This window comes from Cicer arietinum, chromosome 2 (assembly GCF_000331145.2).
Source record: "Cicer arietinum cultivar CDC Frontier isolate Library 1 chromosome 2, Cicar.CDCFrontier_v2.0, whole genome shotgun sequence".
NCBI classification, from domain to species: Eukaryota; Viridiplantae; Streptophyta; class Magnoliopsida; order Fabales; family Fabaceae; genus Cicer; species Cicer arietinum.
In genome coordinates, this window is record NC_021161.2 from 1,158,842 (window position 1) to 1,172,969 (window position 14,128).

At 31.5% G+C, this 14,128-nt stretch overlaps 2 protein-coding genes across 7 annotated transcripts; both read left to right on the plus strand.

Moving 5' to 3' along the window:
• The first annotated feature begins 737 nt into the window (after positions 1–737).
• Positions 738–9,648, plus strand: LOC101493138 (uncharacterized). Of its 6 annotated transcripts, none has more exons than XM_027331922.2 (10): positions 739–1,169; positions 2,112–2,273; positions 2,505–2,588; positions 2,924–3,013; positions 3,201–3,290; positions 3,371–3,514; positions 3,897–4,004; positions 4,316–4,367; positions 5,112–5,175; positions 9,360–9,648. In XM_027331922.2, the coding sequence occupies exons 1-9, from the start codon at positions 1,071–1,073 to the stop codon at positions 5,144–5,146; spliced, it is 864 nt and encodes a 287-aa protein (XP_027187723.1). In that variant the 5' UTR covers positions 739–1,070; the 3' UTR covers positions 5,147–5,175; positions 9,360–9,648. The 6 variants fall into 6 exon arrangements, with proteins under 6 accessions (XP_027187725.1, XP_027187723.1, XP_027187724.1 ...); XM_027331923.2 differs by lacking the exon at positions 9,360–9,648 and having other exon boundaries at positions 740–960; positions 1,064–1,169; positions 5,112–5,400; XM_027331921.2 differs by lacking the exon at positions 9,360–9,648 and having other exon boundaries at positions 741–947; positions 1,064–1,169; positions 5,112–5,400.
• On the plus strand, positions 9,482–13,210 carry LOC101494110 (uncharacterized). The gene is made up of 4 exons (XM_004489273.4): positions 9,482–9,855; positions 11,150–11,203; positions 11,459–11,518; positions 12,943–13,210. The coding sequence occupies exons 1-4, from the start codon at positions 9,553–9,555 to the stop codon at positions 13,069–13,071; spliced, it is 546 nt and encodes a 181-aa protein (XP_004489330.1). The 5' UTR covers positions 9,482–9,552; the 3' UTR covers positions 13,072–13,210.
• Positions 13,211–14,128: the final 918 nt, after the last annotated feature.

Below are 14,128 nucleotides of genomic sequence, written 5' to 3' on the forward strand. Positions count from 1 at the left end.
TATATATATATATATATATTATCTTCACATTTCTAAAGAATTTACTCTAGAATCATACTTTTAGTTGACATAATTTATTTAGAAGTGTAATTTCAAACGGATGTATGCATATAAAGTAACTTAGGGGTGAAAAAAGTTCATCCCCACAATATATTCATATTTAATTAAATCTTGGAATTCTAAAGTATACGTATAGAAGAAAAAAAACAGCATTATTTTATGCTCCACAAATATACCCTCGGAGACTTTTTTTATTCTTTCTCATGATTTTCTACAAATAATGGAAATAAGAACAAGTAAATCACCAAGTTTGACCTTAACTTTGTAAGATGCTCTTAAATTGATCTTGAAGTCACAAGTATTTCAATTGATCATTGTATTTAACTATTTGCTATCAATCTAACTTTTATATTTACATTTACTATTAATTTGATCTCTAAATAAAACAACGTTAACCAACAAATTTAAAAAATATTCAACTTATTTAAAATATTTATAATAGTGTTTAATAAAATAATAGCTAGAATTAATTTGGTGATTTATTAGAAATAAAAGTAGGAAAATTTCTTTTTCTATCTTTTTTCACCCATAAATCTTCTCAAAAGTCTCCTAATTATATTTGAATTAATTAATCTAAAGATGGATTTTACAATAATCAATTCAAACCTGTATTTTTGTATATACGAAAATATTAGATGAGAGAAGAAAAAAAGGAAAAAATTCTAAAATCTAATTAGATGTGGCCTTGGAAGCATGAGAAAAGCCCACTAGAAATCCATATTAAAATGAAGCCTTAGCTTCCATCTTCAACATTGTTTCATCATTTTTCATTCGACCAAAAAAACAGTGTTCAAACTTTGTCACCTGTCTTGTCCTATCAATTACAAAAAGTTCCAAACTTCACTTTTCTAAATTCATAATCACTGACAAAGTGATTCTGCTACTGGGTTTGTTCAATGTGTAACATACACTGTTAAAGTTCAAATTTTGAGTAATTGTTTATGTGAATTTTGTTGTCACTCTCACAACTAAGATCACACACACCCTTTGTGTTTTCTTGCAGTTTTGCAATGGCTGAGGAGAAAGAGGCTTTCTATGTTGTAAAGAAAGGGAATGTTGTTGGCATCTACAAGTCTTTCTCTGATATTCAACCTTTACTTTCATCTTCTGTATATATCTTTTTGCAAAGTTTTTGTCTTTTTATTTTTTCTTCATTTGGGTATTTATGCTTTTTGTTTTTGTTGGCATCTATTGAATAATAAATAGACAGGCAAACATTGATAATAATTTAAAAAGTAAAAGTGTGATGATATGCAATCATGAGTGTCAACGGACACTTGTCACACACTTGGACATGTCTTCAATATGTAATTTTAGTAAATAAAAGTGATTGTAATATGTAATTTTAGTAAATAGAAGTGATTGTATGTAATCACGAGCTTCAATCAACACGCGTGACACTCGGATGTGTCTTCAATCTGAAATGTCGGTGTTATGTAGTTTTTTGTTTTCTTCTCTCATGCAAAGTTTTTGTCTTTTGAATTTTTTCTTCATTTGGGTGGGGATTCTTTGTGATGTTGAAAACCATTAAATGTAGTTCCTTCTTGTTATGTTCTTCCCTCATGCAATGTCTTTTTCTTTGGATTTTTTCTTTATTTGGTTATGAATGCTGTAATGTTACACCACTAAATAGAGGTCCTATTTGTTATATGTTATTCCCTCATGCTAAATTTTTGTCTTTGGATTTTTTTCCTTCTGTATCTGGGTATGTATGCTTTGTCATGTTGAACCACTAAATAAAATAAATTCAAACTTTTTTTATATAAGATGTAAGCTGTTTTCATAAGCTATCAAGAGCTTTTGTTAATAAGCTGACAAAAATTTAGTTTTTTCCACAAGCTCTCCTAAATAGTCTCACAAGTGTTTATGCACATAGACAAGCTCAAATAATCAAATTCAAAGAGACCCTAAAGGGAATTCCTTTACAACTAAATTTACATTGAACTTATGGGGTTGATTTTTGCTTTTCTCTGAAAACAATCATGTCTTCTTCATTTTTTTGGTTAAAATGAAAATGGGGTGTTCTCAGTTGAGTGTTTGCATTTTCCAAGCAGGTTTCTGGTGAAGGTGTAAGTGTTTATAAAGGGTACTCTTTACCTCAAAAAACTGAGGAGTATCTTGTCTCACATGGCCTTAAGGGAGCCACTTACTCTATCAGTGCAGCTCATGTAAATGCCGGTAGTTTTGGACAACTTGTTGCTTGTCCTTATCAGGTTTGAGACACTCTTTGTTCTCATTTTTTGTTCTTCTCTTAAACTTGTTGCAAATTTTGCTCTTATATTGTTAACTTTATTTTGTAACTTTACCATTTTCCACTCTTATTATGGTAGATTGTAATGCATAAGGGTTCATCTTCATTTCAATTAAGCTTATACCATTTGTGTATGAGGCAAGTTTGCAATTGGAAAAAACACAATTTCATGAAGAGATTAATGTTCTTTCAGGATCCATATTCTTCTGATGGAGGAACTGTTATGGCGAATTCCTCTTCAAAGAACTTGCAAGGTGCCATGCAAGTTGATGCTAGTGTGAGTTATCAGCTTTGGAATATCCTCAACTAGGAATTTTCACCTTAATATCACCAAAGAAATGCTATTGATTTAAGTAAACCACACATTTGGACCTTTATTTGTGAAAGTTAAATGACAAATACATCAATTTGTTAATGTTAATGTCTATGCAGCACAAACACCTGATATGTCATTGTCACTGACACATAGATACCAGTAAGAATATATGAAAATGGAGGTGATTGAATGCAATCACATGTGTCGAATATTGACATGTGTCAGACACCAGACACACCTTTGATATGAAGTATCTGTAATATTTGCAGTCATTGTGTGCTTGTTTTTATTTACAGAAGGGAGTTGGATCATCTTCATTTTCAACAAATTTTCAAAGGAATCATATACTAAACGGATTACAAGCAGAGTTCTCTACAAATACATGTGTAAGTTTGTTTGTTTGGCATTGTTGTATATCGTTAAACTCACTATACATCATAATTTTCCAAGTGTGATATTCTTCTACTTGGAGAATCGCTTGATACCACAGACAGTCCTTGCGTCGAATGACACAATTAATGTGTCACTTTATAACATAGATAATACAAGTACAACAAAAAATCTTTCTTGTAGCTTTCCTGTACCCTTTACTTTGATGGTGCATCCAAAGGAAATCCTGGACCGTCCGGTGCTGGAGCTATACTGCGTGCAGAAGATGGGAAGGTGCATATTTTTGTGCAAGAAATTGTTTTTTATTATATTTATTCTTTGTGAAAGTAGCTAACTTGTAGGACTTTTCGTAGGTGTATCGATTGCGTGAAGGAGTTGGTATTCAAACAAATAATGTTGCTGAATATCGAGCATTAATTTTAGGATTGAAACAAGCAATCAAGAAAGGATATAAGCATATCCATGTTCAAGGAGACTCGTTGCTTGTCTGCAATCAGGTTTGTTATCTATGAAGATACAAAGTATACTTGTTTCACATTACCCCTTTCTTGCTCTGTGTCTACTTTTTTGTAGGACCGTTTGGATTGACTTATTTGTTCTTATTTACTGACATAATCATTTGCGAGACTGTTTGATAGAGCTTATGAGAACAACTTATGTTGTGTACAAAAGTTCTCAAAGATAAACTATAAAAACAACTTATAGCTTGTATGAAAATAGTTTGACTTTATTTTACCTTTTGTTATAAAATTCACGTATGCATGATATGAACACTTAATTAAATTGTATATATAAAGAGTGTCATATTTCACTAATAACTACTATAACCTTTCAATTTTACACTTTTTCTTACCATCATTTGTGTTTACTTTTGTAAAGATTCAGGGTTTATGGAAAGTAAACAACCCAAATATGGGTTACTTATGCAATGAGGCCAAGTTGCTGAAGGATAAGTTTCTTTCATTCAAGATCAATCATATTCCTAGGGTACCCTCTTACTCACTTGGTCCTTATATTTGTTTACAAAATGTAGAAAATGTTAGATAAGTTCCCCTCTCTTGTAATTGGGTTGAAAACAACAGTGTTGTCAAATAGCGGCTGGCTATGTTGCTTCTATAGTGTAGTGGAATTTTAGCAAATTGTTATTTCCGCAATACACGATGTAGTATTAATCGTGTTATTGAATAGCATCTATAGCAACACCATAGCACTCTAACATAGCACCTTATCTTTTGTCCTTTTGTCTTACTATTTGAAATCTGTTCATAAATAATATGATTTTCTTTTTAATGTTCAAGGAATATAACTCTCAAGCTGATATTCAAGCGAACCGCGCCGTAAGTCTCCAAGGTTAGACCTCAAGACTTTTCTGATCCTTTTTTTATGTTCAAACCTTTTGTGTGGTTTCAAAGCAGTTTTGACTGCAAATCATTGCAAAATTGATTAACAATGATTTGCGGTCAAAATTGTTTTAAAACACAACATTTTTTTTCTTTCATTTTTTAAAATTTGGTAGATAATATTGATAACGGCCTCTTAGCGACCATGTTTGAAAAATTTGATACAAATTATCTTAAATATTTAGAGAAAAACATTTTAATGAAATCGTAGATGAGAAATACAAAACACACTATAGTCCATATTTCCATCTACAATTTGATTAAGATATTTTTGCGTGAGTAAATTCAAATTAGACATTTTTTGGCTGGTTCGGTTGGGAACTTTGGAGTATGGCGGGTCGAGTGGCCTAGTGGATCAGCCATGCAGTTGAACCACTGTGAATCGGTGTGACTCGGTCAAAATTGGTTAAAATGGAAGACCCGACCATTTTGGTTAACTGGTCGGGTAAATGTGTGTTTTTTTTTAACATCAATACGACTTCGTTTTGATAACTTCTTCAAAAAAAATTCGAAAAAGATAAAAAATTTCAAATTCAAATACAAGATATACTTATCGGTTAAAAAATTTCAATACCTAAACTAGTTTAACAATTCCATAAGAAATTTGCTCTATGATGGTAAAACAAATATACCTTAGATTTTATTTTCATTTGGAAGGGGAGCATAAATTTTAAGAGATCTTGAACTTTTGCAGCTGGTCAAGTTGAAGAAGATTGTGATTCTAATTAATGTTCAACTAACAGCATGGTCTAACAAAGGTGCTAGTTAAATTTCTAACTATATAAATAATGTAATGTGACATTTCTTGTATAGTATGTGCCAAACTATTTTGCATCTAGAGGTTTTACATGTGACACTACATGCCACATGTTAAATACTGTGTTAGCTGTTAATGTTTGGATTTGCATTTCTTGTATAGTATTTTCCTAGCTATTTAAGTATTTGTTGTGTTGAAATTTCTGAATAATTATTTTCTTACTCCATTCACTTGTTTTGAACTTGAAATTTTCTTACTCCAGGAGTAACTCTTGTTTATTTTTCAATATGTGATTCCTTAAACTAATGGATGTTGAGTTTTCTTTGAGCTGCATGCGATGGTTTTTCACCAAAAAATTTCTTTATGTGATGTTACTTTAATGAGCACGAGATTGGACAAAGGTTCTTAAAAGTGACCATACTTTTTGTTAATAAAGAAAAGAGGAAGAAGAGAAACAACCACTCTAGGGTTTCATAACATAGAATGAACCAAAACTAAAGTTAATAGGGTTACACTGAGTATATATATAAGAAAATAGAATTGTCTAGAATTGTCTAAAATACCCTTACTACTAATATATAATAATATTATCTAACATCTCCCCTCAAACTCACAATGCATTAACATGGAGCATCGAGAGTTTGTCAACTAAAAAAAAACGAAAACGTTTAATGGAATGCATCTTTGTGAACAAATCAGCAATCTGTAAAGAAGAAGAGACAAACAGTAGAATAATGATTCTATGTTGAAGATGATGACGAGAGGGGTAACGAGGAGGATCAACAATCGCAGGAGGTGGTTGGACAGCCGGGGGGACAAGAGGGATGTCACCAAAGAAGAAGCAACAATCAAAGAGAAGAACCAAGCCAACAAAAAAATCAAACCGAAAAAGAAGCGATCAAAAAAGGAGCAACAACCATATCAAAATCAACAGATAGGAACAACCAAAGAAGTAGCACCACGAAACCAAATCCAAACAAAAGGAGCAACAACCATATCAAAATTAACAGATAGGAACCACCAAAGAAGTAGCACCACGAAACCAAATCCAAACAAACCAAGGAGCAACAACCATATCAAAATCAACAGATAGGAACCACCAAAGAAGTAGCACCACGAAACCAAATCCAAACAAACCAAACCAAATAGAACCAAACAAAACTAAATCATATCAAACCAAACTAAACAAAGAGAGAAGCAACAAAGCAAATCACTAGAGAGATTAGCAATCAAACAGAAGAAGCAACAGACAGAGCGACAACACAGAAGATCAAATTTTCAGCCTCATCCAAGTATCCAACCCTTCCTAGAAGGTCAATCATACAACCATAATGCTCAATCTGAGGCACAATTCCAAATCTCTCCATTTCTTTGAAGCATCTTCTTCCTTCCTCTACCAAACCACAATGGTTGCCAGCAGATAACACACTAGTCATTGTTATCTCATTCGGTTCAAATCCTTCCCGTAACATTGCTGCGAATACTTCTAACGCTTCCTTCGCACAACCATTGACACCATAACCATTTATCAAAGCATTCCACGACGATGTATCTTTTTCATTCATCTCCTCAAAAAGCAATTTAGCTTTTCCAATTTCCCCACATTTTGCATACATATCAACCAAAGCATACACATGAACATCTTCATCAAGTCGGTTCCTTTGCACAAACCCATGAATCCAAACACCCAAATCCAAAGAACTCAAATCAGCAACAGCAGGAAGAACACTCACAACCGTCACTTTATTCATTTCCACATCCAAACGTCCCCTCATTTTCCAAAACAACTTCAACGCATCGTGTGGTCGTCTATTCTCACAATATCCCCTAATCATCGCATTCCAACTAAGCACATTCTTGACAGGCATACAATCAAACATAAACCTACCCACCACAACATCATCATCCTCACAATAACCATGAACCATACTAGTCCAAGAAATGACATTATTATCCTTCATCTTATCAAACAAATCCCTCGCCAAATCCATACACCCCATTTTCACATACCCATCAATCATAACATTAGAAGCAGCAATATCTGTATCAGGCATAACATCAAAAAGCTTCCTGGCCTCACTCATATCCCCACACCTAGCAAACCCAACAATAACAGCAGTCCAAGAAACCAAACTTCTCACAAACATTTCAACCAAAGAAGTCCCAACATACAAATTAACACAAAACCCATTTTTCAAAACAACACAATGAACCTCCAAACCTTCTCTCAAATCCATACAAATAATGAGACAAACACAATCACTGAGACAAAATAAATTAGGGATAACCTGGTGCTGTGCGAGCATGATTTCTCCCCCTACAGACGTTGTTTTACCGATCCGACCGTTGAAGACGAAGACCTAAATATTGTGAACCTTCTGTCCAAAAATCAGCCAAATCCAACGGTTAACGAATGCGCAATCGATGTTTTTGTGAGGCTGATTTAACAAAATCGGGAACAAGATTACTCTTCTCTTTTCTCTTTTGGTGGTTGCATTTTCTATCAAAATAGTCTCTCTCTCTTCTCTACGGTAGATCCCATGATGATAATTCTCAATCATCTCTTCATAACGATCAATCAAAATCCCCCAATAACCATGCAAATAATAATGATTCTCAAAGTAAACTTTACCACCCAGTGTTCTTTTTAGCTCGGTTGGTTAGAGCGTCAAACCCTAATGGCTTGTGGAAAGGGTTATAGAACCCTAATAAATTCTTTTTTTTTACTGATCTACTAAAAATAAACGAAAAGCTACAAAGAAAGGGTAAAGCAGAATTGGGACACGGTTTAACGAAAAAATCTCACTGAAATATTGGAATGTTAGAAAAGAGAAACTATAATTATATTCCCTAATTGTTGGGAACTCGACAGCGGAATAGAGGCGGGATCGTTCAATGAGGATCGAAATAGGCTCTAGATACCATGTTAATAAAGAAAAGAGGAAGAAGAGAAACAACCACTCTAGGGTTTCATAACATAGAATGAACCAAAACTAAAGTTAATAGGGTTACACTGAGTATATATATAAGAAAATAGAATTGTCTAGAATTGTCTAAAATACCCTTACTACTAATATATAATAATATTATCTAACACTTTTAACGGTTATTCTTCATTATACTCGTTAACAAAGTTATATTCTTAGACGTCAATCATATAATATCTGATATAACATTTAATTGATTTTTGTAAACGACATACATTTTGTTGATTTAATAATGTTTTTGCAAATGATAAAGAAAGAAATTGATGTAGTAATGTTTTATACACACAATAAAGATGGTAATAAACTATTCTTTGTATGTTTGCTTTTGTAATTAAAAAATGGTAAGTATCCATTAGTTTGGTTGGGTACAAATAACTCTAAGATAAAATCAATTCAAAATTTGAATTAATTAAAAATAAAATAATGATAAGATTTTTTATGACTGGTTGTTGGATATTATACCTAACAAAGTTATATGATATGAGAGTCTTCACCTTAAAAAATCTAAAGCATAAATTGAGGGGTTTTTTTTTTGGGTGGGGGGAGTGGCACATTTATTTTTTACTATCAAAAGAAATGGCAATCTTTGAAGTGGACTTTCAAGGAACAATAGATAACATTAACTATCCTTAGAATGATAATTTCTTGCTTGATTGTTTTATTAAAGATTGTATTGCTCATCATTTTTCTTTTCCAAATTAACCATGTTTATTATCATAGTGTCCTCTTTGGATAAAAATAAATACGGTTGGGGGAGGTGACCTCACTAAAATTATTAAAAAGTAATTAGTAGTCAATTATGTTCTTTAAACAAAAAAAAACTGACATTGTATCATAACAAATAATGAAATACAATATCGGTAGGAATGAAATTGATACTAAGAGAAAAAGAATGATAAAAAAAGACAAAACCATACAAATATACAATGTTAATGTTAAGAGTTGTGTTTAAATATCATTTTTATTGGTTAATTAAGAGTTATTATACTACTTTTATAATCGTAAAAGTACTAGAACAACTCTTAATTTTGCGTTCTCTCTCGTAAGAACACAACATTTGATACAAAATAAGACACAAAATAATATTTAATATTTTATGAAAAATAAACTATGACCCCATTATATTTTATATGTATTGTATCTATATCTATTTTGTGTCAAATTTTATATTCTAATAACATTTTTTTTTTTTTGACAGGGATATGATTGTGAGGGAATGGAGACAAATATCTTGGGCTGAAGAAGGTTATTGGGCTTAATAGACCCAAAAGTAGCTACACACTAGACGAGTATACAAAATTGTAAGATATATCAAAATTAATGATTTGGCAAGAAACTTTGGATAGATAAATAGATAGATATTGTGAAGTGGCAACTTGTTCAATAAAAAAATGGCAACGCTACTTTCATCTTCATCTCTTCAATCAATTCGTCTCTCTTCTTTTACACTCTCTACTTCTCATTCTCTTCCATTTTGCACTTTTCATCGCCACTCTCGAATTTCACCTTTCAAGGCACTTTCAATCAACAAGAACCGTACTTTACTTGTGGCCAAGGCAGTGGAAGATGAAACCCAACAACAAGAACAACTTGTTACTGAATCTGAAGAGCAGCAGCAACCAACATCTACCTCGGAGCAACAACCCGTTGTTGTTCCTATTTCCCCATCAGATACTCTCACCATGCTCTTTCAGGTACAACACCATTGACTCTAGTAAACACCTTTTTTTGCAATGCCTATGTGATTTTTTTTTATTTTTTGCAATGCCCAAGTGAAAAGTTTTGATTTTTTTGCAATGCCCATGTGTAAAAATTTGAATTTTTTGCGATGCCAATGAGAAAAAAATTTGATTTTTTGCAATGCCCATTTGGCAATTTTTGTTCTTTTATTGATGTAGTGACTTAATTTAATGTATTTTCTTGCAATTGGGGGTCCTTAGTTTTGTGGGTCATAACATGAAATTAGTATAGTGGTGAAATTGGTTTTACTTGTTGAAGACATGATGGTGGTTATTGTGGCATTTTTTTGTTGATGCAATGACTTTTAAGATTGATGAAGGCAATAGCTTCTTTTGCAGTTCACAGTTCTGATTAATGCACTTAATGGTGCAGGTTGTGGTTGTGGAGTAGTAGGGTTTATGAATGCAGAGTGAACTTAGACGAATAAATTAGGGTACATAGTAAAATTAGTCTCACAATGAGAATCATATTAGTCATAGAAACTAGAAAGATGATAATTTCCACACAACTCCATTAACTATGCATTCCATTGGTCCAATTATCCTTAGAATGAATAATGTTGAAGGCTAATTTGAGTGACGAAATACATATTCAAGGACCTGAATGATAATTCTCATCTTTAAGATATTAATATCACTTACATTATATCTTTCAGCTGCATAATTGAGAGTTTACTCAATTAAGTAACCGTAATGTCAAACTAGTTGTCACTAATAAGTGTTTCTCATGTCCTTGTTGCCGCGTAGATGAGTAACTTAATATAGAATCAATTTTTTGGAGTAATAGATAGTAGGCTTCCACCAACAATGGGTTGGTCTAAGTGGTGAGGGACTCAGGTCCCTTAAGCTAGTAGTCAGGAATTCAATCTCTGTCTCCTATGTATGGAGAAAGTCCGATGAGAGAATAATCCACCTTGTGTGCCCAATAGGTTTCTCTATGGATATTAGTCGTTGTTAAAGTTAAAGAGTGGTGGATACTTCATACTTACAACATGATTACCCAAAAATAAGATATTAGGCTTTCAATAGTATCCTTCATAAGTATTTTTTTCCCATTATACTTAGATCTAACGATCAAGCTTAAGATCACAACTTAACGGAACGGAACTTCTTCTACTTAGACCAACACATACTAGTCATAAATGGGCTTTGAGTCACTGATTATGGACTTGTAATTTTTTTTTAAATGATTGTGCAACTGGGTCTTCACAGAGATTTTCTTTTAACTTCTTTTTTCATATGTTTGAAGGCAGAGGGAACATTGAATGAAGCAGCTGTTCCACCTTTGACCAAAGCTTTAGAGGTAGCTCTATGAACTTTCTTAAATCGGTTTTTCTCCTAGTTCTGTCACTTCAATGTGAATATAAATTTGATGCAAGAAATGAAAGAGGGTGAGGTGATTCCATGAAACATATTGCATCCAATATGCAATATGCAATATGGTGTATGTATTAGATTGTCTCATTTCTTCATTCTTTTATGCATGTTATCATTGTCTTAGGAAATTTCGGGACTCAGTGTCCCTTCTACTTATTATTAATGTTCCATTTATTTATAGGAGACAGAGGGTGTAACCAATTTGAAGGTTCATCTATATGAGGGACTTGCAACTTTAGAGGTATACTTTAATTTCTTTAATACAATAGCCAATTGCTAGAAAAGCTTGTTGTTATCCACGATGAAATGAAACTCTAAACCTTTTGTTTTGGTTAATTGTTCACCACGAGTTAAACTAATTTGTGCTGCACCCTCACGGGATTGAAATCTTCGAGAATGCTTCATAATAATTAGGCTGAATTGGAATTTTGATCCCTCTAAATTGGACTATTTGCAATTTTGGTCCTTAAATTACTTTTTGAGCCAATCAAGTTCCTCTATTTTTATAATTAAGCAAATCTAATCCTACTAACAGTTTTAATCTAATAAAATTCTCATTTTCTGTCCAAAGATTTGAAGAATTTTGTAGAATGTAAGATTGGGGTTTGAATAGAGAAACCTAGGGATTTTTTTTGGAATGAACTTTCATATTTTAATTGGTAAGTTTGGGATGGAAATAAGAGTTTTAAGTGGAAAAATATTTGATGGAAGGACTAATCATAACACTACAAAATTGGCCTCATACATTATAGAGTACAAACAATTATAGAGTGAATTGTCATTTTAGTTCCTAAATGTGTAAGGCTTTGTCAATATAGTCCTTGAATGTATCAAAATTACAAAATTATCCTCTAATGTGTCTTTTGTTAGAATTTTATTCGACTAACAGAAGACAAATTTGAAAACCAAACTGGTTAACAAAAGATGCATTTAGGTATGTCTTTTGTAATTCTGACACACTCAAAGACTCCTGTGACACATTTGACAACCCTTCACACATTCAAAAACCAAAATAGTTTTTTTACTCAATAATTATCTTGTAACTGAAGTCATGAAACTCATTTTACTCTTGATCAATATAAAACTATATGATTTAATAGGTGGCTTATGTTAATATTTTTATGGTTTAATTGTAGTTTTAGTCTCTCTATTATCAGTCATTCACAAAATTGGTCCCCTTGTATTAAAATCTAACGGTTTTGGTCTCTATTAGATTTTTTAGCCAAAAAATGGCGATTTGACATAACTATAATGACATGGTGTACGATCTCATAATGTAAAATCATCTAAATACATTAATTATTTATATGTTATTAATTAAATTACAAAAATAATTCCAAATTGATGTTTTTAGACGATTTTATTGCAATTTCGTGAGTATTAATCATTCAGAATCTATTCATAAGCCACTTTAACATGTGTTGAATCACCATTTTTCAGTTAAAAGATCAAAAGTAGAGATCAAAACTGTCGAATTTTAAAATAGTGGGACCAATTCCACGCATTGGTGAAAATAGAGTTACCAAAATTATAATTAAACCTATTTTTATATATACAATGAAATGTCCATAAGCCCCCCTCACACAATTTAAGATGTAAACATTATGCAATGAGTTTAATTTTAAATGAATATATTGTTAATGACTTATTTGTGGTGATGTTCAGTTGGAAAAGCAGACAACAATCCAAGCTACAGGAGTGGCTTCTAGTCTTGTAGAAACCATACAAGGTTTAGGCTTCAAATTACAGACATTAAATCTAAGTTTTGATGATGTAGAAGTTGCAGCTACTTAGACTATCTACTGATGTATGACTAAGAAGAACAACACAGTTTGAGTAAGAAAATGAAATTTTGAATTTGTGGGAGTTTGATCATTTTGTATGAAATTTGTATAAATGGATACCTTTCCTAAAGTCCTAGTTAAAAGTACAACTCCCATGCATTCTATAACTGAAGAATCTAAAATGTGTCCTCTCATTAACCACCATATTAGATAAACACTCTTAGTTATGTTTGGTTACATGTTTCTGGAGGTATAAAATTGATTTTAATATGTATTGTTTATTTTGAATAGAATTGATAGTTTTTAATTTTAAACGTGATTTTCACATTAAAATTTATTTAATTTACTTTTATATAAATATAAATTTAGTCTCTACGTTTAACCATTAATATCAGTTTAGTTTCTAACATATTTTCACAAGAATTAATATAAATAAAATTTGATAAAATTACATATTTTAAAAAAATATTTATAATCTTATAGTTATTTAATAGCGTCCTACATCAATAATCGGTAATGTGGTTGCGTTGTCCCATTACTTTGTGAAAAGCCTTTTCTTGAAAATTTTATACCTTAATTTTGTTGACATGTGCAATGTTAACGAAAAGATGAACCTACTCCCAATAACAAGAGTTTTTTCTCTCCCATAAGCATGGGGAATCCTATGGTATCATTGTCAACTTGCTCAGAAAATATTGGCAACTAGGCATCTTAAAATTAATCAACCGTGTTTTATTTTTTATTTTTTATTTTTTACAGATGAGATAGAATAATAAGAAACTCATATACAACTTCAATATAAATTAAGATGTGATATTTAATATAATAATATTATATTTATCAATTGAATTAAAATTTAAGACAAATAAAATGTGTTTCTATTGCCGTATTGAATGAATATATATATACTAAAATAAAGCATAAATCAAAATAAATAAAAATTAATAACAATTTTGTTGTATTTAATTTAACAATAATACATCTTAAAAATTATTTATTTAATTTAAATTTTATTCTTTATTTAATTTTTAATTATTGAGCATAATTTAGAGAATAAATTTAATATT

Excerpts from the sequence above, each read along its gene's own strand:
- LOC101493138 (XM_027331922.2), top strand. The coding sequence starts at position 1,071 with ATGGCTGAGGAGAAAGAGGCTTTCTATGTTGTAAAGAAAGGGAATGTT. Across the intron at positions 3,014-3,200 it reads AGTTCTCTACAAATACATGT|CTTTCCTGTACCCTTTACTT; the intron begins GTAAGTTTGTTT and ends TCTTTCTTGTAG. Across the intron at positions 3,515-3,896 it reads CGTTGCTTGTCTGCAATCAG|ATTCAGGGTTTATGGAAAGT; the intron begins GTTTGTTATCTA and ends ACTTTTGTAAAG.
- LOC101494110 (XM_004489273.4), top strand. The coding sequence starts at position 9,553 with ATGGCAACGCTACTTTCATCTTCATCTCTTCAATCAATTCGTCTCTCT. Across the intron at positions 9,856-11,149 it reads CTCTCACCATGCTCTTTCAG|GCAGAGGGAACATTGAATGA; the intron begins GTACAACACCAT and ends ATATGTTTGAAG. Across the intron at positions 11,519-12,942 it reads AGGGACTTGCAACTTTAGAG|TTGGAAAAGCAGACAACAAT; the intron begins GTATACTTTAAT and ends GGTGATGTTCAG.